Genomic DNA, 27,158 nt, shown 5'->3' with positions numbered 1-27,158 from the left:
ACCGCATTTGTCCAGATCAGGTAAGAATTTCAATAAATTGAAGATATCAACTGATTTATAATATTTTTTTAAAGTAAAAAAATGGATAAGGAGTAACACAACTGTTTATAGAGACATATATAGCCCTAATCCAGCTTAACATTATCATGACAATATTTCATAAATCAAATGACTGATTTAAATTTAATCGTTTAAAGTTTAAGGCATGCATAAAAATTAAATGGACAACTTTCTAGAATAGTAACCAAGTTTTAAAAGTGTTTTAATTAGATCACTCAATTTAAAAAAAAAAGTGTTCCAATTAAGTCATTTAACTTTTATATTTTATTAAATTAAAGGTTTTAACATGTTTTTATAGCTTTTTTTTTGTTTCATATAGGAAATCTTTTTATCTTTTTTTTTGAAGTTCACGCTGAGTGGCGACGTGGATTTTATAATTAACGTTTTTTAAAATTTTTTAAGTTTAACTACATATATTGCAAATTCCGACCCTCACATCTTATCCTTTATTTATTTCTTGACGCATTAATTAGGTCTTTTTTTGTAATAGTTTTTTACTTTATTAGTTGATATTTTATGAAAGACATCGTAACACTCTCATTTATGAGCCTACTAAATGATCCTTCAGTTAATGTCATGTAACATTGGCCATTGCTCATTCTCTTACTGCTAAGTGCTAACCACCCAAGAGACCAAACACCTTCACTAGTGTACGCATTAATTAGGTCTCTTAGGGTAACTGCACAATACATCCTAAACACTGAAGCCATGACTGCAAGATAATCAATAATCAAAGCTCCATAGTCTTTAGTAATAATTCATTAGTTTTGAAAAGAATCGCCCAAACTAATGTTAGTCCGGAGGTACAGGAGATGTCCCGAACAACAAATAGAATAATGGCAAAGGATTAAATATTTTAAAGAATAAAGAGATAGTACGTAGTGAATTCATATGGTAGTGACCAGTTGTTGGTTATTTTATTGTTATTGGATTAACTTTTCGATCGAGAAAATAACATTGGAGATTAAACGAGTTAGGTGACGCGGGAGTGCGGGCTCGTTTAACAATAATGTTATTTAGGCTTTGTTATTCAATTTTATACTTGGGCTTAAGTGTAATGTTAAATGGGCTTTTAGTTAATCTATTTGGGCTCATAAGGGAAGTGAATAATAATAATTGATATTTTATTATTCCCGGTAGGTTGTGACTTGATCGAATATATAGAACAAAGAAAACGGTTACTTCTCTCTGGTTCTTCATCATCACATAGAATCATCAAAATCCAATTTCATTTACAAAAAATCTCTGTCTTATCCTTTAAATCACTGCGTGTAACCCGATAACAGGTTTATCTGAAAGTGATTCACGATTCAAAGATTAATCTAGGCAATTGTTAAAGAAACCAAGATTGAAATCAAGATTACAGGTTTGCATCATTGATCGAATTTATTATCCAAGTACGCAAATTATGCAACATCAGTGACGTTAACATGTCTAGACACTTCTAGCCAGTGGCGGACCCTAAAATGTTTATTATCGTTGTCACATTGTCTTAGTTTTCGGATATCCGAGAAACTTTTTTATCAAGTCAGGTAATCAAAATTTCAACAAAATATATTATGGGGTCAAAATATGCATATATATACAATGATAATCATATAAGTGTTTCAATAACCCAATTCAGTTAACTTATGTTAGCTAGGTTGAAAGTATAAAACAACTTACAAATCATATATTAAACCATATTTTAAGTATACTAACCCATATTAAAAAACGTATTTATTGAATGTTTAATCATGAATAATACAACATACAAACAAAAAAAAATTGACTTTTCGGTTTTAAGAAGGAAAAAGAGAGTAAAATAGTTTGGTATTTGTTTGTTTGTTGAAACCATTAATGGTGTATGTCCTGATAAATTAAGAATTTCAATAGGGTGGAAATATGAATTGATTTATAAAGGGACTTTCCTAAAGGGACTTCGTGTAGGCGGGACGGATTGAGAGCCCAACACATTTTACGGATAGTTTGCTCAAGGCTATTTTTGTGGTTGTTAATTTATTTGTTGGGGAGAAGGTGCCCTAGTGTGTTGGCAGAGTTTGTTGCGTCTGCCCCCCTTATGTCATTGCTTAAACCGGACAATGGGATTAGACCTATTGCTGTAGGGGCCATTTGGAGGAGATTGGTCTCTAAGGTGGCTATGAGGGGTGTCGGGAAGGAGATTGCTAAATACCTCTGTGACTTTTAATTTGGGGTGGGAGTCCCTAGTGGGGCAGAGGCCGTGCTTCATAGCGCGAAAGGTTTTTAAATCAGTTTCACTCGGATGGGTCATTGGCTATGCTTACCGTTGATTTCTCTAATGCCTTCAACTTAGTCGATAGGACAGCCCTTCTACATGAGGTACGTAGTCGATGTCCTTCTATTTCCTTATGGGTAGATTCAATCGGCTAGGTTATATGTGGGGGATGCTTACATTAGGTCCACCACTGGGGTTCAGCAGGGGGACCCTCTTGGGGCTCTTCTCTTTGCCTTAGTTTTGCATCCACTTGTTCACCGAATCAGAGATCGTTGCAAGTTTCTTTTCCATGCTTGGTACTTGGATGATGGTACGATTATCGGGGACTCTAAAGAGGTGGCTAATGCATTATATATTATCAGGGCCGAGGGCCCTCGGTTGGGTCTTGAATTAAACATTAAGAAAACAGAATTATTTTGGCCAATGTGCAATGGGGAAAAGGTGCGGGAGGGGTTGTTCCCTTGCGGGATTGGAAGGCCAGTACATGGTGTGAATCTCCTTGGTGGCGCTGCAAGTCGGGATGTGGGGTTTATCAGTAGTTTGGCTGTGAAAAGGGCATCTAGAGGTGTGGAATTGATGAGTTATCTCCCAAGGCTTCGAGACCCTCAATGTGAGCTTCTTTTGCTTCGCTCATGTATGGGGGTCGCAAAGCTGTTGTTTGGCTTAATAACGTGCCAACCTATGTACGTGGAGGAAGCTGTTTCTATTTTTGATAATGGCCTTCGAGGGGCGATTGAGGACATCGTGGTTTGTCGGGGGCCTTTCTTCGGGGATTTCCAATGGAGGTTGGCATCTCTTTCGACCCGTTTTGGGGGGTTAGGTTTATGTTCGGCCAGGGATGTATCTACATATGCTTTTGTGGCTTCGAGAGCACAATCATGGAGTTTGCAGGACCACATTCTTCGGGGATGTGGTATTGATGGGTTGAACACTGATTACGGGTGTGCGATAGATCGTTTACGTACTTCACTTCCCGATTTTTATCTTAGCGGGTTCTCTAATAAGGACACCCCCCCTAAAGCCCAACATGCTTTGGCGAGTGCCTTATTTAGTGGAATCGTCCAGAGTTTAGAAGCGAATTTTGATCTATCTCCTCGCCAAAAAGCGGTGTTTGAATGCCTTCGAGCTCATCAGGGTCAGGATTTTCTAACGGTCATCCCTATTGAAGGATTAGGCCAACACATGTCGGGGTTGGAGTACCGGGCTATCCTTAAGTACCGGTTAATAATCCCTATGTTTCCGATTGATGAGCCTTGCCCAGTTTGCCGCAAAGTCTGTTTGGATTCCTTTGGAGACCATGCGGTGCATTGCAAAGAATTACCCGGTTTTAAATATAGGCATGATTTGGTTAGGGATGTTCTGTGCGATGTTCTTAAACGGGCAGGGATTTCTGCAAAAAAGGAGGCCCCAGTTAACTTTCTTACAGATCCGCTCGAAGGGAGGTCCACGTTACGACCAGCTGATATTCTTGTGTTTGGGTGGGCAAGGGGAAACACGCTTGTGTGGACCTTACAGGAGGGTCTTCTCTTGTCGGGCTCAGGGACCGCGGATTTGTTGTGGGTCAGGCTGCGTTGAACGCCGAATCGGGCAAAGTTGCCAAACACGAGAAAGCCTGTTTAGAAAATCAACACGTGTTTCTCCCTTTTGCTTTTGATACATTTGGGTTTCTGGCCCCGGAGGCCGTGAATTTTCTAAACATGGTTCAGCGTATCGTTTATGGTACATTGTCGTCTCCTACGACCTAACGCTTTGTTTTTAGTAGAATTGGTTTTGCTATTCAAAAGGGGGTTGCGGCGCAGCTTGTTGCCCGTTTGCCTGCCACTTTATTGTAATCGTTTTGATTTTAATGATAAATTGTTAATCTGAAAAAAAAATTCAATCTTTATAAATTATTTTTAAGGTCAAATATAGATGTGAGTTTGCAAATATAATTATTTTTTATGGTTCAAATAAGTAAATTGATTTGCAAATATGTTGGGTCAGGTGGCAGTGGCCTTTTGTCATTAGATCACCTTGTACAGAATACTTACGTATTCTATTTTTGTTGGCCGTTCAAAAAAAATATTATTCAAGAAACAAAGGAATTATCAACTTGCTAGCAACCTTCTACACAGAAAAACAGTAAATTAATGTTTTTCAAGAAAAAGGACACTGAAGTGGTTGACATTTAATGGAAGATATGGTCACGGTCTCATTGATGAGACTAGTAAATGATCATTAGGTAATGCGATGTGTAACATTAATGGCCACTTTCATTCTCTTACTATGTCAACCTAAGAGTATCACACCTTTGTCTGTGCTATAGGAAATATTTGTAAAATCACCATTCACAAAACTAATGGGTAAAAATAAACTTTGAATTTCCACTTAAAAACAGATTATGATACAAAATGCAAAGGAAACGAAAATACATTAACAACAGATTACATGGAAATGACTAAGAAAACAGAATTACATAAACAAATGAAAGCCAAAACAAAGCAGGTGATAGGTTGAGGATTTTTGTTTAACAGAAGTCACTTAAAACGGATTTCAAGCCACCCGGGTAAACTCGTTTGTCTCTCTAGGTACAACAGCCGCAGCAGAAGTACCATTTTCAGGTGTCTTGCTCAACTCATTTCATCATCTATATATAGAAGGTGTGACTGATGACTTATCACTCATGGTGAAGAGATATGTCTCACACATAAATTCGTAAGGAGACCAAAACACGTATTTAGCTAAGTATGTTCATGACTCTCCGAATACTCTTTTTTCTTATCAAAATCCTGGGTGGGTGGGTGCGTGGGCTAGGTCATCACCTTTTGCTATTCGGGTGGAATGGCGACCCATTTGTCAGGGTGATCGATCCCGAGTTTCATGTCTTTGCTGTTAAAAAAAAAGTAACAAAATATTTTGGATTTAGTTTTCAACTAAAAAGTGAAACTGGTTATTCATATTTAAAATTTCTGAACGGAATATATAGAGTAATGGACAGAATATACAATTAACTCTTAAGTTAATGGTAACAAAGAAATATAACATAATCTTTTATAGTAAGTTAATGTATTGGCGTTGATGGCATTTAGGAAGAAAGGACAAAATGTGACACCCCAACAACGGGACACAAGCTAGCATCAATACCCATAAGTTTTTGGCGTCTTATCCTACTTTAATCAACTTTGACTAAGGACCACAAGTTGAGGTTAATTCTAGACTAATACAACTTTATTTTTGGAATGTCTCATGGTTTTGTAGAGGGTGGCAACCAAGATTAATAGAGTTTTACATAAACCATGTTGGTTTGAATTTTTATTCATTTTCATTCTATAAGCAAATTAATCATAAGTTGTTACCGTTCATGTGAATTAGGTGTTAGTTTTTACAGATTATCAAAATGTCTTACAAAAGTGAGCTATTGTAACAATAAAAATGGGTTCAATTATACATTGATCTTCTCTCAAAGAATTCTTTTTGTTGTTGTTGTTGTTGTTGTTGTTGTTGGGTCTAAAATTTTGTTTATTAAATCCGGTTCAATAAACGTGGCAAATAATAATTAATCACATTAAATATTAACTATACGCGGCGGAATATATATATAATTAATCAGCACCAAAAACTAAACTCGACAGGATCCGGTTACAGACAATACGAGTACGAGTCAAAACACTAAATATATAATTAACAATATATTTAAGTTTACCTCGGTTAATAATTAACCGGTTGAGACACCGAAGGCTAACGAACCGAGCTAGGTGACACAACGATATCCAACGACCAACGGTGCGGTGCACGACGGCAACCCAGCAGCGGTGGTGGTGTGCGGACAGCAGACAGGCGCTGCGGCAGTCAGCGCAGAGGCAGACAGCGGCAGCGGCAGGCGGCGGGAACGGCTGGAAGCGGCGGTGGACAGCGGCCATGGAGCAATGGCGACTGTGCAGCGGCGGAAGGCAGGCGGACGGCGGCTAGGTGGTGCAAGAAAGGATTAAGGACTTGTTAATTGGCTTAGGGTTAATAAAACATCATGTGTTTATATTACCTATCATTAGGTTTAACCAACTTAGTTAGTTATAAACCTAATGGGCCAACAAGTCCACTTCTTGTTCCAAAGCCCGCTCCATGTAATTTCATCTCGTTAAAGTATCTAACCCGGTTAACTAACTTAAGAGGGTCAATGGCTCGTTACCTCACGGTGTAACTCTCACGGGTCATAACCCGGTTGGCCGTATTGATTAACCCAAACCGTTCATAATTCCAACAGTCTCCCACTTGGACGGTTTCTGGTTAAGTAGCTCAATATTGACAGCCAGCGGTGCTCTAGCTACACATAGCTGCCCCCGACAAGTTATAACATTTTAAATTCATTAACCAAAATAATCTTGGAATACACTTTTGCAAGATAACGAATTTATGGTAATCGTTGTCATCTATCCTTTCTGTATTAGACATCAATTGAACAATGAGACATGGATCAGGTTCAATTTCATATGTCGTTCAATCATTATATTTCTCGATCAAGAGTCAAAGTGGTCCAATCAAACACACAGTTAGTGTGGGTGAGGCCTCACACTTTATCAGTTTGAATCAACGAGGGCGCCAAGATGTCTAACTGTTACATATCATGTAAGAGTACAGAATCCCATCTAGATTACATACAACTCCCATTGAACTTCAGATTATTCCCAACCAATGCCTTTATAGTTGGCAGTTACGCGACAGCGGTTGACACTGATCAAAGAATAGCCTTTAGTAAACGAAAGTTCTAATATGTATCTCAGGTCTAAGGATACTAAAATAGTATACCAGTATCAAAACATCTTATGACTAAGATCCATGAAGATGATTTGATGCGAGTTACATCCAACGTCATTCATAACGAAGTCTGTGAGTTTGGAAGTCAACTCCTTGAGTCCAAAGTCAGAATAGTCTTAATTCAGAGTCGTTCCCACGAGTCTGACCGACTACGGATAATTTAGAATACAATATTCATGGATTAAACGTATTAAAATCGAACACAGTTATATTATTCAACATTTGCATTTAACCATTAAATCAAAAGAGAACTCAAAAGTATAACTGTTTAAATGTTCACACATCCAAATACTAAATCAAAACAAACTACTAGCTAATCTAAGACCGATAGCATCTCTATGATGATCATGCTTGTCCTGAGTCATCGGTTTAGTGAACGGGTCAGCTAGGTTTTGATCTGTGTCTTGCTTATTATGATGTCTCCTCGTTCCATTATTTCCCGAATGAGATGGAACTTCCTTAGAATGTTCTTGGCTCTATGATGAGACCTGGGCTCTTTGGCCTAAGCAATAGCACCTGTGTTATCACAGAACACCTCGATTGGTTTATGTATACTGGGAACCACATCGAGATCAGCGATGAACTTCTTCATCCAAGCAGCATCTGATGCAGCTATGTATTCTGATTCAGTGGTAGAATCCGCCACCACACTCTGCTTGGAGCTTTTCCAGTAAACAGCTCCTCCGTTGAAAGTGAATACATATCCTGATTGCGAGCGAGAATCATCTCAGTCAGTCTGAAAGCTAGCATCAGTGTACCACCTTACAGTGAGTTCTTCTTCCACTCCTCCAAACACCAAGAACATGTCTTTCGTCCTTTTCAGGTACCTCAGAATGTTCTTCACAGCAGTCCAGTGGGCAATGCCAAGGTTCTGCTGAAAACGACTAGTCATGCTCAGTGCATACGAGACGTCAGGTCTAGTACATAACATAGCATACATGATAGAACCAGTCGCTGAAGCATATGGAATTGCTTGCATGTGCTTAGTTTCAATGTCCGTTGCCGGAGACTGCGATTTGTTCAACACGGTTCCTTTAGCCATGGGGAGAGCTCCTTTCTTAGAGTTATCCATAGAGAAGCGTGCCATTACTTTGTCTATGTATGTACTTTGACTCAGCCGTAGAAGCTGCTTAGAGCTATCTCAGTAGATCTTAATTCCTAGAATATAAGCAACTTCACCAAAATCTTTCATTGCGAAACAAGAGCCCAGCCAGTTCTTAACTTCCTTAAGCATAGGGATGTTGTTTCCAATGATCAGTATATCATCCACATACAGGATGAGAAATGATATAGTGCTCCCACTAGCCTTTCTGTAAACACAAGGCTCATCTTCATTTTTGATAAAACCAAACTCTTTGATTTTCTCATCAAAATGAAGATTCCAGCTGCGAGATGCCTGTTTAAGTCCATAAATAGACTTATTCAGTTTGCACACCCTGTTAGGATATTTAGGAAACAAAACCTTCAGGCTGAACCATATAGACATCTTCAAAAAGATGTCCATTAAGAAAAGCAGTTTTGACATCCATTTGCCATATCTCATAGTCATAGTACGCGGATTTGGAAAGTAATATCCTTTTCGACTTAGTCATAGCAACGGGCGAGAAGGTTTCATCATAGTCAATGCCCTGAGTTTGAGTAAAACCTTTCGCGACTAGCCGTGCTTTATAAGTCTGCACATTTCCATGCATGTCGGTTTTCTTCTTGAAAATCCACTTGCTCCCTACTGCCCGACACTCAGGGGGTAGATCAACCAAGTTCCAGACTTGATTGTCAAGCAATTATTGCATGTCGGCGTTCATCGCATCTTGCCATTTCTCAGATTCCGGATCTAAGATAGCCGATTTGTAATTAGTAGGTTCGTCGCTTAACTCAGCTACTAAGAGGACCTCGGGACCATCTATATGCCATAGGTATTTAGAGTTTGGTACGCGAGTCTTATTACTTCTGCGAACGCTTGTGTTCAGGTCCGATGTATCAGCAACAACAACTTGTTGATCAGACGTTCCAACTTTCTCAGCGGTAGTTTGTAGTTCTTGAATTTCTTCAAGATCGACAATATTATCTCCAGTTCCTCGATCGAGAGTTTCCTTCTCGAGAAAGTGGCCCTTCCTGTTGATAGAAATCACATTTGTATCAGGATGGAAGAAATAATATCCGCTTTGGTTATAGTATCCGACGAAAATAACTTTTACGCCACGAGGATCGAGCTTATCGTCAGAATCACTAGTGACATAAGCATCACATCCCCATACTCTAAGGAAAGACAAATTGGGTTTTCGCCCATGACATATCTCATTTGGAGTTTGCTTACCTTTTAAGTTGGAGCCAGATTGACAATGCGGGCGGTGGTCAAAAGGGCAAAGCTCCAAAAGGAGTGAGGCAAGTTAGTTCTACACATCATTGATCGGACCATGTTTAGCAAGGTTCGATTTCTCCTCTCGCTCACGCCATTGTGTTGGGGTGTGCCGAGTGAAGTGAGCTGTGAAACAATTCCACGCTCTTTCAGATGATGTATGAATTCTGAGCTGAGATACTCTCCGCCTCGATCTGATCGAAGCATTTTGATGGTTTTCCCGGGTTGGTTTTCCACTTCGTTTTGAAACTCTTTAAACTTTTCAAAGGTTTCATGCTTGTGTTTCATGAGATACACATAGGCATATCGACTGTAATCGTCAATAAAAGAAACGAAGTATCTCTCATGATTCCTAGACATGGTTCTGAAGGGACCGCATACATCAGTATGTATGATGCCAAGCAAATCCTTTGCTCGTTCATTCTTATGAGTGAATGAGCCTTTTGCGAGTTTGCCAGCTAAGCAGGATTCGCAGTCATCAAAAGAGTCCGGTCTTGTGGATTCAAGAATCCCTTCGGATTGGAGTCTCTTAACTCGTGTTTTGCTTATGTGGCCAAGTTGGCAATGCCATAGAAATGTATCATTGATGCCAGATCTGATACGTTTAGAAAGATTATATACATTATTGTTTATTTGAACATCAACCTCATAAATACCATTTCGAGGTTTAGCCTCAAAATAAAAGATATCATTCAAGTAGGCAGAAATAGCATTACTATTAAAAACGTACTTAAATCCTTGTTCAAATAGTAAAGAAACTGAAATAATGTTTCTGGTCAAACCAGGTGCAAACAAACAGTTATCCAAAGTAACTACAAGGCCAGACGGACAAGCAAAACGATATGTGACAGTTGCAAGAACTGGGACTCTTTTCCCATCACCAACGATGAGTTCCATGCTGCCTTGTTTCAGCTTCTTCCAGTTTTCAGGCTCCTGTAAGACATTAACGATGTGGTAACCACATCCGGTATCAAATACCCATGTGTTGCTAGAGACAGTGAAAAGTTCAATAACATATATAGAAATACCTTTAGAGGAGCTGTCACCATAGGTCCTCTGCCTTTTCAACTCAGCAAGGTAGTCAGGACAGTTACGTTTCCAGTGTCTCATTTTGTTGCACTTGTAGCACTGGTGCTCCTCAGGAGGCGGCGGTGGTACCTTTGCAACACCTTTGTTAGTGTTGGTGGCATTCCTAGCAGCAACAGTAACCTTCTTCTTGTCTTTACCATTATGACCCCGGTTTTTGGGTTTAGGCTTGACAACACCAGCAGATCGAACCATAAGAACTTGATTATTTTTAGCGGGAATATTCATCTCAGCCGTCTTGAGCATTCCATGAAGCTCCGGCACTGTCTTCACCCAGCCATTCATGTTGAAATTCATTACGAACTGGTCGTAAGATCTGGGAAAAGAGTTCAGGATGAAACGCTGCCATTTCATCTGACAGGGGATAATCAAGTTTCCTTAGTTGTTCGATGTACCCTTTCATCTTGACGACATGCGCACTAACAGGTGATCCCTGTTCCATTCTGCAACTGATGAGCTGCTTCATGGTGTCATAACGTTCTTGACAGGCTTGTTTCTGGAACATGCCCTTGAGTTGCTCAAGCATCTCATAGGCACCAAAATCTTCCAAGCCTTTAGCAAGCTCGTAAGACATGATGGCTAGCATGATACAAGCGACTTCAGCAAAGTCGTCCATATGTTTGTCAAGAACCCTCCTAACATCAGCAGTATTGTTTTCAGGTTCGGTTGGAACAGGTCCATCGAGAACATAGTGCTTCTTTGCCATCTTGAGAACAAGTCCAAAGTTGCGGTGCCACTCAAGAAAGTTGGTGCCATTCAACTTTTCTTTCTCAAGGATAGCCTTGAGGGTGAATGAGGAGTTATTATCAGTAGACATCTGTTCAATTAAGCAAAAGTAAATTTTATTAGTATTTTCGATGTTTTAATCCTATTATTAATGGCCCAATGACATTAGTAAATAGGAACTTGAGAATCTGGCTTCCAGTTACTAATGGCAGCTGTAGCACACAACATTAGTAAGTGGTTAGGCAGATAGACAACGATTGCCAATTGTGGATAGAGCACAACTCTCGTTTATGAGGCCTATTAAGACAACGTTTGGCTAAGTAGATACGTTTAGCCTCATCTATGCCCACCTTAGTCTCCAGACAACTGTAGCATGTAACAAAAGAGTAAAGTAATAGTCGCCCTAGTATAGTCACTTGTGAAAGAGCCGGATGTGTCAATGAAACCCTTTCACCTTGAAGGGATATGCTAGAAATCAAGTGCGGTGTTGTAGCTCCAAACACTTGAAGTTTCGCAGTATGCCTCAAGTGTGACTTATAGTAGGATGGCATAGACTATTGATTTAAATTGGGATTAATTTTAAATATTACCGAATAGAGTAAAAGTCCAGTTTTACTTTATTGATCGAGACAACTTAATGAACCCTTTCATCTCTCAGGATACTTAGTTTTATATAACCTTTAAAACTAAGTTTGTCGCGATAATACCAACCAATTTTAAGTTAATAGTTTTACCTATTAAGTTATTAGTTATGGAAAATTAAATTTAGTTTAATTTTGAAAAACTTGATTGGTTAATTTATTTTAATATATTTGGTATTAGGTTGGTGGTATTATAATCCTATTATAATCAAGCCAGCAACCAAAATAGCAAACAGAATATGTAAATCTTAAATGACCAAGATTAGTGATTGATCTTGCTAGAGCCTATTAGCAAGATCAATCGGGTCAAGGGGTCACAACACAAAACAACCACAAGGATGGACTTTTGGTGCATCCCGTCATCTTTGGCAACTCCCACTGACTTCAAGAACTCCATGAGCTCGTCCTCGTCCTCGTTTCCTTCAGGTCTTTTTCATTACAAAATTACACTAATACAAGTAATGAAAAACTAAACCCTATTTATTACAATTTTGAACCATCAAAGTGGCCAAAAACCATAAAATAAAACCAAAACTAAATACAACTTTTGAACCATCCATATGGCCAAAATAAAATCATTCAACCAAACAAACAAGGTCGGGCCAGATTTACATATTCAACGAAAAATAAGTCGGGCAATATTTTGGTCAAATAAAATAAATAAAATTTTGACCAAACTAAAATTGCCCTAATATTTTATCTCGATCAAAAATGTCAACTACCTTGAAGTTTATGATGTAGAACCGGTGGAAACACCGGATTCGACTTGTATGTTGTAACCAAGGCTCTGATACCACTGTTGGGTTTCAGTGGTGATCAGTTAAAATTTTGTTTATTAAATCCGGTTCAATAAACGTGACAAATAATAATTAATCATATTAATTATTAACTATACGCAGCGGAATTTATATATAATTAATCAGCATCGAAAACTAAACCCGACAGGATCCGGTTACAGACAATACGAGTACAAGTCAAAACACTAAATATATAATTAACAATATATTTAAGTTTACCTCGGTTAATAATTAACCGGTTGAGACGCCGAAGGCTAACGAACCGAGCTAGGTGACACAACGAGATCCAACGACCAACAGTGCGGTGCACGACGGCAACCCTGCAGCGGTGGTGGTGTGCGGACGGCAGACAGGCGCTGCGGCAGTCAGCGCGGAGGCAGATAGCGGCAACGGCAGGCGGCGGGAATGGCTGGCAGCGGCGGTGGACAGCGGCCGTGGAGCAGTGGCGGCTGTGCAGCGGCGGAAGGCAGGCGGACGGCGGCTAGGTGGTGCAAGAAAGGATTAAGGACTTGTTAATTGGCTTAGGGTTAATAAAACATCATGTGTTTATATAACCTATCATTAGGTTTAACCAACTTAGTTAGTTATAAACCTAATTGGCCAACAAGTCCACTTCTTGTTCCAAAGCTCGCTTCATGTAATTTCATCTCGTTAAAGTATCTAACCTGGTTAACTAACTTAAGAGGGTCAATGGCTCGTTACCTCACGGTGTAACTCTCACGGGTCATAACCCGGTTGGCCGTATTGATTAACCCGAACCGTTCATAATTCCAACAGTTGTGCTCTATGTTATATACTAAAAAACACATTTTTCTTTAGTTGTAAGGTACGTTCTATGCTCAACATTTCTCGTATAGCTGGGGACAGATCCCTTCATGCAAAATGCCAGACAAGAAGAAAAAAGTGTAAGTTGATTTTCAAAACAGAGTGGATAATTTAAAGTAGTGAGACATGGTACATTTGTTTAATATGTGATATTTGCCCACCTGCATTGACTATGATCATCACATATGAAACGTGCAAATTGATATTTTCAATTCGCTCCTGATAACCTCCAAAATTTGCATATTGTTGAACCATATATGCTACCGTATCACTAGCGATGCAGGATGGGGTAACGTGATGGTCAGGTGATATGAAGATGCCGTACCTGTGGGAACACTCCCTAAAATGACCCCAATTCGGGTGCGTCGAAGGTGCTGCCGAATGATATATCCTATATGTGTAGGCTTATGCATTATTGATTTGTACCATACTAATAAGCTAAGCAAAATATTATGCTAACTGGGGATGAGAAAGACAAGTATTTCCATGGCTGTAAGATGGTTTAAGGATAAAATTATAATAGAAAGAGAAAGCATCGAGGTAAGAGAGATAGTGAGGGAGGTGAAATATGACACCCCATCATAAAGCCTAAATACCCAACCTTGTTACTTTTAATTACTAAACCACTTTAGTATGGTAAACATGACACAAAATATTCAAATTTCAAATGATCATTACTTGGCCTATGATAGGAATTATGGGACCATTGGATGGAACGGTCTTGATGGGCCGAATCATGTGACAAACAGTCACGATGGTTTGGTCCAATTATTAGACTTATATTCGGATATTCCTTGATTTCGTCAATTATTGTTTTCCCAAAATTATTTTAGTTGTTTGTATGTTTCTTTTGTAGCTTAAGATTCGTAAATCACTGTTTAAATTTATAAAAAATCAGAGAAAAATCTTTTAAAGTTAAAATATGGAGTCAAAATGAAGGAATTTGTGATCCAAGAGTTAGACAAACCAATTATTAAACAAAAAATACGGCTGCTTTAATTGAATCTCCCTTTTAACTTTTCTTAAGGTAATTAGTCGCCTCATAAATAATTAGGTAAATACTATGGTCTTGTTTATGTTATTTTAGGTAGGGAGTTGCCATCACCTCTCTATACAACTATACATTCCAGTCTAATTTATCCTAAAAAGATATAAACGGATTAAATATGCATTAGATAGTGCACCTAGTATTCAAAATGTTATGTACATTATTTTAAGAATTAACTGCAGCTTATGTTCCTGTGGTTTACGAGCAAGAACCACTTGCATCCCCTTTTCAAAAATTGAGCAGTTTGCATCTTTGTGGTTGTCGGACGGGATAAGTTTGAGTCCCTCAGTCAACTTTCCGTATCTTACTCTGCCAGTTGAAAGGAAAATCTCATCATTTTACAATATATCAAAACCCCAACCCGACTCAATCCTTCATATTCACCTTGTCAGACCATTTGCGTCTATATGCTTTCCCTTCATCTCCTACGTGCCAAGGCAGCTACTTACCACCATACACGCTCCTTCCCTGTTAGCTTCAACACCATCATACACCCACCATCGTTGCTCACCACCGTACACCCACTGTTGCTGCTCAAATGTCATTGTCAATCAACGACACCGTTGAAAGTTGAAACACAAATTGTGACAAGTAAGATTAATCTTGATTAGTGTAGTTAATTACTCTTGACTAGTGCAATAACTACATGAGGTTCGACATCCGGTATGACCAAGGAGGCAACGAAGATAGGATTTAGTAGGTGGTTTCGAAATACTATTTATGCCTAATTATGTCTAATTGTGGAGTTGATTAAGGTTTTTCCAGGATCATTGTTTTTTGTTGAACAACTTTATTGTTTTCTGATCAACTTTGTATGTAACTAACGGTAACTATAGTTTGTAATGATTACATATGGTTTTTAATATAATAAAGTGATGTTAATTATTGCGCATAAGAATTGGGAATTGGTTAGAGCCTTTTGAATTTGGAGGGAGATAGACAAGGGGGACGCAATCTGCATGGATGCAAAGCCCAGGGACACAAGTTGTTCCCACTTGTAAACCACATAGAAGTAAACCGCAATTAACTCTTATTTTTATTTTGTTATAGTTAAAGGACATTTTTACCATGTTACAATTTTTCTACACAAACTTGACTAGAATTGATACGAGCGGAAAAAAAGTAAATACTCAAGTGGTGTATAACAAAACCTTTTGAATATCAATAACACTTTGATCACCATCCAATTTAACAACCAAACGTACAAATACACAACGCAATTAAAAAAACATCTCTTTTTCTTTACCCATAGCGTCGTTTAATTGGAGAGCGAAGAGACGGGTGCAACAACAACGGTGATGATGTGATGGACAAGTGAGATGAAGGTCCCAATTTTGAATAGCGAGTAGGGGTCGTTGTGGGGTCCACGACATCTGAACGATCAATCTTCTTGCAACCGAAAACGTTTGTAATCGTGCGCCATACCCATCTTTGCTTCTTGGGTTTTTTAATGTGAATGTCCTCCCAAGCTTCTGGTCGTGATAAAGAAGTGTGGTGTGCCATGAGAAAGTGTAAGGTGGGGTACGACTTTCATAAGTCTATAGATGGTGTTGTGGTTGAGAATTTAGGAAGATAGTTTTGTATTTAAATAGGTGTTCTACTTACTCCATTATAATAAAATGAAGTCATGTTGTATGCATAATCATGCTGCTTTTGTTTTCTTATTTATTTAACAAGTCCAATCCATCCAATTCGAACAATGCTTAGGTCATGAAAAGTGTTGTACTATTTAAATAATTAGGAGCTTTATACTTATTGTTTGTGTATATCTTTTGAATTGAAAATAATAAAAAAAAATCGAAAACACTTTAGTTTCATTACGATGATCTTAAATTATAAGCTATCCTAAGTCCTAAGTTATCAATATCCTAAATATTTTGTTAAGCATGAGCCCTTTAGTTCAAATAATTTTTTAAGGAGTTTGAATTTAACAAAGAATTAAGATTTAAAGGAATTAAAATGTTAAACTATTGGAATTTGTTAAAAATATTGAAATTTGATTAATTGCAACCTGATAAAAAGATTGTAACATTTGGTACATCTAATTGACAGAACAACTATATTTGTGTTGTAAATCTATTATTATATATAATAATTTATAAGTTTGGTGCCACAAAGCCTCTATTGGGTCACTTCACAGCGCCCTAGTTTTTTTTTTTTTTAATTTTCGACCCGTAATAAACGTAATGAACGTAATTAAAACCTACTTAACGTGAATTTTGTTTTTGTTTTAGTTAGGGTATTGTGACATTTGTCAATTTCAGGTTATTTTATACTTGTATTTTTAATGTAAACCCGATCCGTTTTGTATCCCGAACCTTTCGATATTATCAAAATGATGAATTGTATGTTAAATATTTGTTTTATAGTTGTTGGATAAAAAAAACACCCTTTTCGGTTCTTAAAATTCCCCGAAAACGCTCAAAACGAACTCCAGGGACTAAAACTACCAAAATGGAGACTTGAAAGACCCATTTGTAGTTTGTGCTTTCTTGGATCTATAACCAACCCATTTTCATGAAACACCCTTTATGAAAGACCCATTCAACTTACCCTATATATACACACCCATCTTCTTCATTTGTGCTTGCTCATTTCTTCATTTCTCTTTCAAATTCTTGAATTCTAAGGTTATTCTTCATAAGCTAATATTTCATTTTAACTAACTTCTCAATACTTAAAGCTTGATGTTACAACATATATATAATATACACTCCTTGTTTACCTTCGGTCTTTCATTTCTCCGGTCTTGGCCGGTTGAAATGTCGGGCTAGTAAGGCAAGGTTACATGGAGGACTTTGTAGTCCTTGTTTATATATTTAACAAATCTAACCAATAACTTGTTATACTTGCTTAACTTCTACATATTTTAGTTTATTGTTCATATTTGTCAAGTTCCATGGTATTGGGTATGTGGTGACTAGCCTCGGTTTCATCCCGAGTTAAGAACCGAACCAAAAACCGAACTTTTGTTTAAAAGCATTATTGTTAACTTTTTGAATGTAAAACTTGAGTATTATTATTTATAAGTTATTTTACAAGTTCCATGGTAATTGGGTATGTGGTAACCATCCTCGGTCTTATTCCGAGTCAAGGACCGAACCAAAAACCGAACTAAACCGAGTTCACTCGCTTAAGACACACAAGTGTGTTTTTAGCCACCAAAACTCATATTTTTCTTCACGATTATATTTTAAATCAATTTTAGTTAATTTCTAAACATACTTGGCATGTCAGTAACCAACTTGATCTTATAACAAGTTCGAACCGATAAGGTCGTATACTCGCTTAACGAACGTTAAGGTTCTTCACAATAGAACTACATACTTGGTTAAGTCTATTTTGATTGTATTGAGTTATCTCATAACATTTATTATTTTGGGAAGTTAACTGTGAGCTTGGTCAATTATTAAGTCTCGAACCGACAAACCCGAACACTCGTTTAAACCTCGTTTTGGTATTCTTATAACCAAGGGTTTTGCAATATCGCATTTTAACCCACACTATTACTTAACATAGGTTGAGTAAAAAAATGAAAAAAACTAATGAATAGAATACCGAGACCCGGTTTCGAGTAAACTTATTTTACAAAACTCGTTTCTTTAATTTCTCAAATATTTACATTTTAAATCCTAAACTTTATTTATTTACTTTATTTGTCATGTATTTTATTTTAAACCCTTCCAAGACTACCTACTAACACAAGAACCGTTTAATATAGGTCTTGCTCGTTAAACCGATCCCTCCGATTATTCACGACACTATCTTTCAAATTACTTGTTAATGTGAGTACTTTTTCATCCCCCGTTTTCCATCTTTCGTTTTGGGGGTGGCATTGCATACTTATTCAAATTCAAATGATTTATACTTGAGTCTTAAACCACAACACGTATTGTATATGTTTACTTAAATAAATTCTCGATTTGGTGTTATATGCTTTACATGATTATGTGCAAATTCTTGAATGCTAAGGCGGGTAGCCTCATCAAAGTATGATCATACGTTAATTCCGAGTATATATGGTATCCCCATATAGAAAGGTGTCGTCAATGTATTCTTATTGACGATTTCATTATTGTCGTCAATGTATTCTTATTGACGGTTCGTCAATGTATTCTTGTTGACAGTTTTATTATCCAAATTGTTGCTATTATTTATTGTTTTCATATACTAGTTGTGGATTTCATACTATATACTTATTGTCCAAAACTATGAAAATTGCTCACCAACCTTCGTGTTGACAAACTCTGTTTTATGCAATGTTACAGGTTTGATGTTAGCTTGATTGGATTACTTGAAGAAACTTATTATCTTGGTTTTAGGATATTAGAAAATAAAAGAACAAGTTATTTGTTTATCTATCTATTTGGCATTTTGTATGAACAATTGTTGTGTTATTTATGATGATATGGATTTAAATGAGTTGTTTAAATATTGTAACTTTATAGTGTCATTGTGCAATGAGCAATCATGTCGCGCCTCGACGTTTCCGCCTTCATTGGTCGGGGTGTGACAGGTATCGTGTCGAAGGCAACGGAACCGACTGAATTTGCGTAGACTCGCCGCGTTTTGCTTTAGTTCCAGTACCGTAATGAAAACCGACCGAATGCTGATTTTTGTTTTTTTAGTTCCGATACCGTAACGAACATGACGAAAAGTGACTGATTTCGCATAGACTCAACCACCTCAACGCCTGGGATCAATAATTGTCGGGTTTTACCAATGATTGAGTTATACCGACCGACGCCACGCCATTGGTCCACCCAATTTTTATATATTTTTTTGTTTTATTGTTGTCTTAGTTTCGATACAATAACGCGCGTAACCGAAACCGACCGAAATCGCGTCGACTTACCATATCAACGTTTGGGTTTTACCACCGCCTGAATTTTCCAGACCCGCACGCCAGGAAAATACTAGTTAAAGACATTGAAATTTGGTAGTGATGGCGTCGACAATATGAGAGGCGATGATAACACGATGGTGGTCCCTTTCGACCTTCTTTTCTTTTGCTTTTTGTCGCGCGTTTCTCTTTTCAAGTCTTGTACTTGTTTTTAGAGGTGGTTTTTCTGATTCCGTTTGTATCTCCGTTTCGTCCTGTCTAGTTTCATATTAGATGGTTTTATTTTTTAACAAAATCTTGCCGTTTAAAAAAACATGATGGCGGTCACAGAGGGTGTGATGGTAGTGGCAGCAGCCGATAACATCGAGAGAGGAGATTACTATCCTTTTGATTGAAATTCTTAATCATGTAGAAGGAATGCTAATTCTTTACTAGAAGGAATTCCTTCAAGTTAAATTTTCTTGAGATAATTTGTCCAAAAATGTTACAGAATGACAACCAAATGTGCTACTTTTAAGATACCACATGAACTATTTGCGTAATTAACTCTAATATCTTTTGTTGTCCAACACATAAGGCACAAAGTTAAAATACACTTATAATACCACTAAATTCCCATTGAAAATTATCCACATCTTCAAAGAGAATGTGAGAGCATTAAATGTAATCTAACACAATGCCCTTAAGAACAATTTTTTTTTTCAAAAAAAAACAACAGATATAAACAAACTCCCAGCTATATGGCAAATAAAGAAACATGTATAACATCAATATATCAAGTATATCCATACATCCATCTCTACTGCCAAAACACTTGCAGTTTTTATAAACACATAACACAAAGTGGACTTATAATCAATCACCTTCATTCACTGAAGTGAGCTTGCTTTCCTCAACCTAGCCCGTGTAACCCGCACCGGCTCTTCCATCATAATCTCTTTAAGTGACTTAGCCGTGCTCAAATTTGAAGACGAACCCGCAGGCTCAATCTGTTTCTTCTCGGGCTCAGCAGCAGTTTGAAGCTCTGCAGTCACAGCTAGGTCTTCTGTCGTACTTGCTTTTTGTGCTTTCGTGACAGCTGGCACGGTCGCCACCTGTCCCTTTCCAGCATCTGATTGGATTTCCACTGCATCGGAACCCGAATTTGATGATGACGAGGATGATGATGAGCTGGCAGCAGGTGATGGTGGCACTTTGGTCTCCTGTTGTTGAGCCTTCACAGGTTTCTGTGGCTGTAATTTCAAGTTATCATTTAAGACGCTTATGTTTAATAAATAAACGCAAATAAGTTTTAGAGGCAATTTCATATATACCTCTAGAAAATATCATATACCCATACAAAACTAAAAATATCATGTATGCCCTTACAAAGTGGTTAAAATATCAAACATACCAAAATCGTTAAAAACAACTTACTTTATACATGATCATTTTACTCTTATTTTCTAAAACTTTAAAATTTTATATGTCCATCTTTAACTTAGAAATTTTTTTACTTACGCACTGTTAGCTTAAATTTTTTTACCCATTTAATATTCTTTTTTCAGATTGCTTATCATTTGATTATCATGCAATTATGCCTGGTTCGGTTATCTGATTCAAACATACAGATTTAATGATTCAATTATCTGCCATCAAGACTCAAGAGAACACAAGAGAAGAGACAACAGTTTGGTTTGCTTGCTTATTGTCGATGTCGATCAAAATCCAAATAAAAAATAGAGTCTAAACAAATATAATAAAAGGAGGTAGAATGGTCATTATGTGAAAATTCACTAAAGTTGGGTATATATAAAAATTTTCAGGCTTGTAAGGATAGATATGAAATTAATCCTAAGTTTTAAATCAAGTTAAAATACCTGAGGGGGTCGTGGTTTTGGTGCCGGTTTTGGTGTCGACTGTGAAGCAACATATTGTATAATATCTAAAGTTCTCGTTTGAATATAACTTGCGGTTCTCTGCCAGTACATAATTGTCATGTCTCCCGCCATTGTTCTCAGTTCAGACAAATTACGGTCTATTTCGGTTTCATGTTTTGAAACATATGGTTGAAAGAAGGAATCATAAACATATGATGTTCCCTGAAATGATATAAAAACATCGATAATAAGTGACAAACATAAAAAATAAAAAAGTATATGCAAAACTCACCTTTGTTTTGGGGTACCACAAGTATATGTAAAATGCCAGCTTTGCTTCACTATACATTGGGATCCTTCACATAACAAGAAAATGTAAAAAAAAATAATAAACTGTAATCGTATAATATATGTTTATACCATGAAATAAATGTGTCACCAATTCGTTCACAAACAGTTAGAACAGCAACCAAGATCCTGAAATGAAACATTTTTAAGGTTACAAGTACAAACATAGCAATATTAAATATTAATATATACACCATTGTAGTAATACCAGTATTGACACCAAAAGCGAAGTTGCTCGATATCAGGCTTGTTTTTCTCCACAGATTTGAAGCATTCATAGGCTGGATATGCATACCCAAAGAACATCCTACATGTAATGTAATTAATTGGTTTTACTATTAGTTAAAGTGAATTAGAATTTTCAAAACCGAAAAAAGAAAAGAAGTTTTGGTTAACATACACAAGCCCTCTGGTAAGAAACGATCCAATCATCTTGTAAACCTATCAGAAACAACAAACACAAAACACAGATTAAAACCTGCATAGTGTTATACATCTTTGCACTAATGTATAAATAACAAATCCAGTCAGATATAAGAACTTTCAACTGACTAGAATAATGTGTAACTAAGAGTGCTAACAAGCCGACTCGCTCACTACTCAAGATTATATCAATAAAAAGCTCAAAACAAGCCAAACATTATCGAGCCCGAGCCTCAAATAAAAGCCCGTTAGGTTAAAAAGACTGAACTCGAGCCTTGTATGGAAAAATTGTTTAGGCTCGTTAAGCCTTAATGAGCCTAATGTAGTTTTAAGTTTTAACTCTTTTGGACTTGTATGTATTACTTTCACACTGCACAGCAGATGCTAGAGCCGAGCTCTGGCTCCTTTAAGGTACCACACACGAGCTCAAGCCGAGCTTAGGCTCGCTAAGGTTTTCTCAAAAATATATAAAAATAATAAAACAATCTATATAAATTAATAAATTAATAAGTAAATAATAAACAAGCCAAGCCCGAAACAAGCTCAAGCTTGAAAAAACGACTGACTCACAAGCCAAGCTCGCGCTTTCAAAAAATAGCTCAAAACGAGCTGAGCTGAGCCCGAGCTCTCGTAAGTCAAAACGAACCAAGCCGAGCTCTCGTAAGTCAAAACGAACCAAGCCCGAGCTCTCGTAAGTCAAAACGAACCAAGCCCGAGCTCCCGTAAGTCAAAACGAACCAAGCTCGAGCCCTCGTAAGTCAAAAAGAGCCGAGCTCGAGCAGTCGATCCCTCGTAAGTCAAAATGAACCAAGCTCGAGCTCTTGTAAGTCAAAACGAACCAAGCTCTGGCTCGGCAACACACCTATGTGTAGCACTGTAAATTCAAGCTAATTAGCCCCAATAAACAATTAAATTTAATCACTCTTCTAAATTATCATCAACAAGCAACATATAATACACTGATAAACCAAAAAACTGTGCAGTAACAAACTAATAAGAGTCATTCTCAAATCTCAACACATTCTGAGATAAAATCGGCTTACTAATTATACACTGCAACCTAATCTAAACAAAATCAAACTCATAGAACAAAATAATAATCAAACTGAAGTTAAATTAAAACAAAATACCTAGCATTGATAAAAAAAACCTAGAGATCTGTAACGGCTACATGAACTCGCCATTAACATCATAATAACAAGTAGCATAGCACAATGTAACGATTAATTCATAACAAGGTTTAACAAATAACCGAGACGAATTGAATTGTAATAAACAAGTGAGTGAGAATGTACCGTACGAGTTAGAGATTAGATGTGAGTGAAGGAAGAGTGTGTGCTGGTAAGTAAGTAAGTAAGTAAGTGAGATGTAAAGGTGCTTGTAATTGTAATGGAGTACTAGAAAGAAGGAAGGAGGACAAGGTGAGGCCCCGCCGCCGTTACGCGACGGCGAACCGTTGCGACGTTTGAGGGAGGAGAGAGAATAATAATAATAATAATAATAATAATAATAATAATAATTACAAGGAAAGGAATGGTGGTTTTGTGTGTAGTTTAAACTTTAAATGTTTTATCTCGCTCTTTGTGGTTCACCCTTTGGGTTTTAAATAACTTACATAGAGGTTGTTTGGCTTGTTTAATTTACATAGAGTTTGAGCTTAGCTTGTTTTGATTTTTATTTCTAAAGTTTGATCTTGGCTTATAAGTACTTTTTCAAGCTTGAGTTTGACTTGGATCGACTCTTTTACCATTTATTAATAACTAATTTGTGTGTGTGTGTGTGTGTTATATACATGTTCTATCTTTAGAGCCCGTATAACACACGAGATGATCCAAATAATATAGTTATAACTAAAGCAAATAAGTACATATTGTATATGAAAAAATGATTACATCTATGCTTATATCTATACTACGTGTATATAAATATCTATACTACGTGTATATAAATTGATTTTATTTAAATCAGAAAGACTTCATCTATTGGAAATTTGATTCTCAGCATCATATATATATATAGAGAGAGAGAGAATGAAAACTCATTTGAGTTGTGAAAACCCTATGTAACATCGGTTTTTTTTGTTTTTTTTTTTTTTGCACATGTAATATATGTTGTTACATTTAATACAAAAAATCAAAAAAAATTGTTTTGCTATTTTTTAACATTTTTTTACTAATTTTTATATATGTTTTCAGGAGAGAGAAAAAATTATATTACTTTCACATTTTTTATTAACTTTAATTGTGAACCATAAGTTTCAACCTTTAATTAAAAACATGTGGTTGAAAGTGGGTTTCTAGAATTTTCACAACTCAAGTGGATTTTTATTTTAACCTTACCAAATATATATAGGGTTGAGTTCAATTGATACATCATATTAGTGTGAGAAGTGTGAGAAATCCTATATATAATCCCTATATATATATAGGGTTGAGTTCAATAATACATCATATTAATTGAAAATGGCATAATGGTAAAGACTGAATTATTTTATTCTGGTAAGTATTAATTTGTTTGAAGGTTTCAAATTATTTTTTATTAAATATATTTAGTTGTTATTTAGATCTAAAAAATATTTATCTAATTTATAGAAATTGTATATAACATAATATCAAATCAAAAAATTTTATACTATACCAATTGTGAAAAAAGATTGTTCTTCATATTTTACTCTTTTATTAATATATTATTTGGTTTGTTATTTTATTTTAAAAAACAAATTTTATACATTATTTGCTTAAGATCTTCATTTATTTTTTTAAAATTATTCAACCGTATTTTTATTCTTTTATTAATGCGTTTTTTGTTAGTTTTATAATCTTTAAAACATTACAAATACTTCAAACGATTCGAATTATTATTAGTTTTCTGAAATAAATTAGAATAACTAGTTTTAATAGGTTAAAAAGAGTTTTTTGAAGGACTATATCGTTGTTCCCGTGACCGGGTCGTGCCAGATAACGAAATCAAAATTAACATTATTACTCATGTTGGCAAAAGGAAGTGTATTGTATGCAAGTTTAAGGTTTTTAATTTTAATTTTTATCCTATAATCATTTTGTTTCTTAGTTACATACTATTCCTACGTAATCAATAACCATGATAATATTCTGTGTAGGTAACTAGCATTCAAGCTGACAATTCCCTCGTTATCATGCAACTAATCTTGTATCCCACAATGCCATCTACCATTATTTCTACAAATCTCTAAAAACGCAAAATTTTATTTCGGCTGTTTATATAAAAGAAAATACAAATATTATAACATGATATAAACCATACAATGCCATCCTACACATCCTACACAACGGAGATAATACATATACATTGCACAAAACAGAACCATCCTACATTACGCGTAAGCATGGTTACATAAGCATGAATATGGTTGTGTAGTGTATTCATTACATACACTACACCACACAACCATCTCCACTATTAATGTATTCAAAATATGCATAACCCTACACAAACAACTTATGCTGTGTAACCTTACACTAAAACACAAGTGTGTCTAATATGTGACCATACATACACAACCATAGTCATGCTTATGTAACCATACTCTATGCATAACCTTACAAAACATACACAATCCTACACTACAAATCCAACATTAACATACACATCCTATAACCTACACACATACAATTATGCTACAAGATAGAATAAATACATAAACCCTTCCATATTTTTATAATCACCACTGTAACATATTAAATTTTTCGTATTTATATTATAAGTACTTCCTACACATTTTTATATACAATATTTCAACATATGATTTATCCTACATTATTGGATAGTTATTCCTACAATGATGTAGTTGATAATAAAAATAAAAATAAAATTTTTTTATTACCAAGTATAAAATATATATTAAATTGACCATACTTCTCTTTGTATACAATATAAAATGAACCTTTAAAAAAGTAATGATAATTGTTGAATCACTTGCAGCTTTTAAAGATATCTTTCCATATTTGTACTTTAGGGATTTTTAATTGTGAGATGATGAACCCACGATTTCCGTGAAATGTGGGATCTGATTATTAACTGCAAGTTTCAAAGCTATGTTTAGAAAGAAAAATACTAAAACACCCTTGTGTATTAAAATACATTAAAATATGATCCTATTAGTTACAATAACGCCATAATCAATGTAGGCATTTGATTAATATATTTAATGGTCAGGATTCATTTCCCATATTTCTCACTCTAATTTCATCTCTCCACTGAACCGTCTCATATATATATATATATAATTAAAAGAATTTTGGCTATGAACCAATTTCAAAAAAGACTTTTCATACAATAACAGTTTGAGCTCTACATCATGAAAATGATTTTTATAATTTTGAGGGGACTTCTAACTTTGCCATAATGACAACACATAAAAATAATATGTTAACCTGTTCAATTTTGTGAATTTTTTTTTTCACTTGAGCATAATTTTGTATTACATGTTTCACACGCTATATTTTAATCACCATTAAAGGAAAAGTCAATGCTGACACAAATGTTTCAAATTTGATAAAAGTTAGAAGCATTGATATGCATGGAGGTAGCATGTCGAAAGTGTTCGACATCTTTTCTTAAATTTTAATAGTTGTGGGTAAAATAGTTAATTAGCCAAATCCCGAATCTTTTCGTTATTTCCAAAAATGTCATTGAAAATAAATTCGAACCCTAAATAACCTTTAAAATTCTACCTTTTATTTTTTTGATATTTTTAAGTCAAAACTTTGAATCCGTAATAAATTTGATGATAAATCTACTTGCGTTCTTAAACTTTTAAAAATACCCATATTACCCTTTTTGACCTATAACAAATTTTGAGCAAAATGTAATTAACTTGTACCAAACAATTTATTTACCAACTTTTGACCCTTAACAATCCAATTTAAGTCTCACAGAAAAGAAAACCTGAAACAATCATTGATAAAAAACCAAGAAACTGACTATGATAAACTTTATTATATATAAAAGTGAATGGTATATATTATTACATTTAACATATATATAGTTTAGTAAATTAACTGAAAAAATAAATGAATAGATTTAAAGCATATATTTATAATTTATAAGAATATTTATTTTTATAAAAATGTATAGTATA

General features: G+C 35.8%; 2 protein-coding genes across 3 annotated transcripts; one reads left to right on the top strand and one right to left on the bottom strand.

Annotated features, from left to right (window-relative positions):
• Positions 1-2,395: 2,395 nt before the first annotated feature.
• LOC143560722 (uncharacterized) lies at positions 2,396-5,410 on the top strand. Its single transcript, XM_077048962.1, has 3 exons — positions 2,396-2,400; positions 2,479-3,237; positions 5,365-5,410. The coding sequence occupies exons 1-3, from the start codon at positions 2,396-2,398 to the stop codon at positions 5,408-5,410; spliced, it is 810 nt and encodes a 269-aa protein (XP_076905077.1).
• Positions 5,411-20,151: 14,741 nt separating this feature from the next.
• LOC143560710 (putative HVA22-like protein g) lies at positions 20,152-23,370 on the bottom strand. Of its 2 annotated transcripts, none has more exons than XM_077048951.1 (7): positions 23,335-23,370; positions 22,017-22,057; positions 21,825-21,923; positions 21,689-21,745; positions 21,561-21,624; positions 21,269-21,490; positions 20,152-20,641 (listed from the first exon to the last, which is right to left on the bottom strand). In XM_077048951.1, the coding sequence occupies exons 2-7, from the start codon at positions 22,046-22,048 to the stop codon at positions 20,279-20,281; spliced, it is 837 nt and encodes a 278-aa protein (XP_076905066.1). In that variant the 5' UTR covers positions 22,049-22,057; positions 23,335-23,370; the 3' UTR covers positions 20,152-20,278. The 2 variants fall into 2 exon arrangements, with proteins under 2 accessions (XP_076905066.1, XP_076905067.1); XM_077048952.1 differs by having other exon boundaries at positions 23,340-23,362.
• Between the last annotated feature and the right edge of the window lie 3,788 nt (positions 23,371-27,158).

Source organism: Bidens hawaiensis, unplaced genomic scaffold (assembly GCF_021521415.1).
Source record: "Bidens hawaiensis isolate Kalapana, Puna unplaced genomic scaffold, B.hawaiensis_p1.1 tig00020431_1, whole genome shotgun sequence".
Lineage (NCBI taxonomy): Eukaryota > Viridiplantae > Streptophyta > Magnoliopsida > Asterales > Asteraceae > Bidens > Bidens hawaiensis.
The sequence above is the reverse complement of the archived record's forward strand: the minus strand, read 5'-3'. Positions and strand labels throughout refer to the sequence as shown.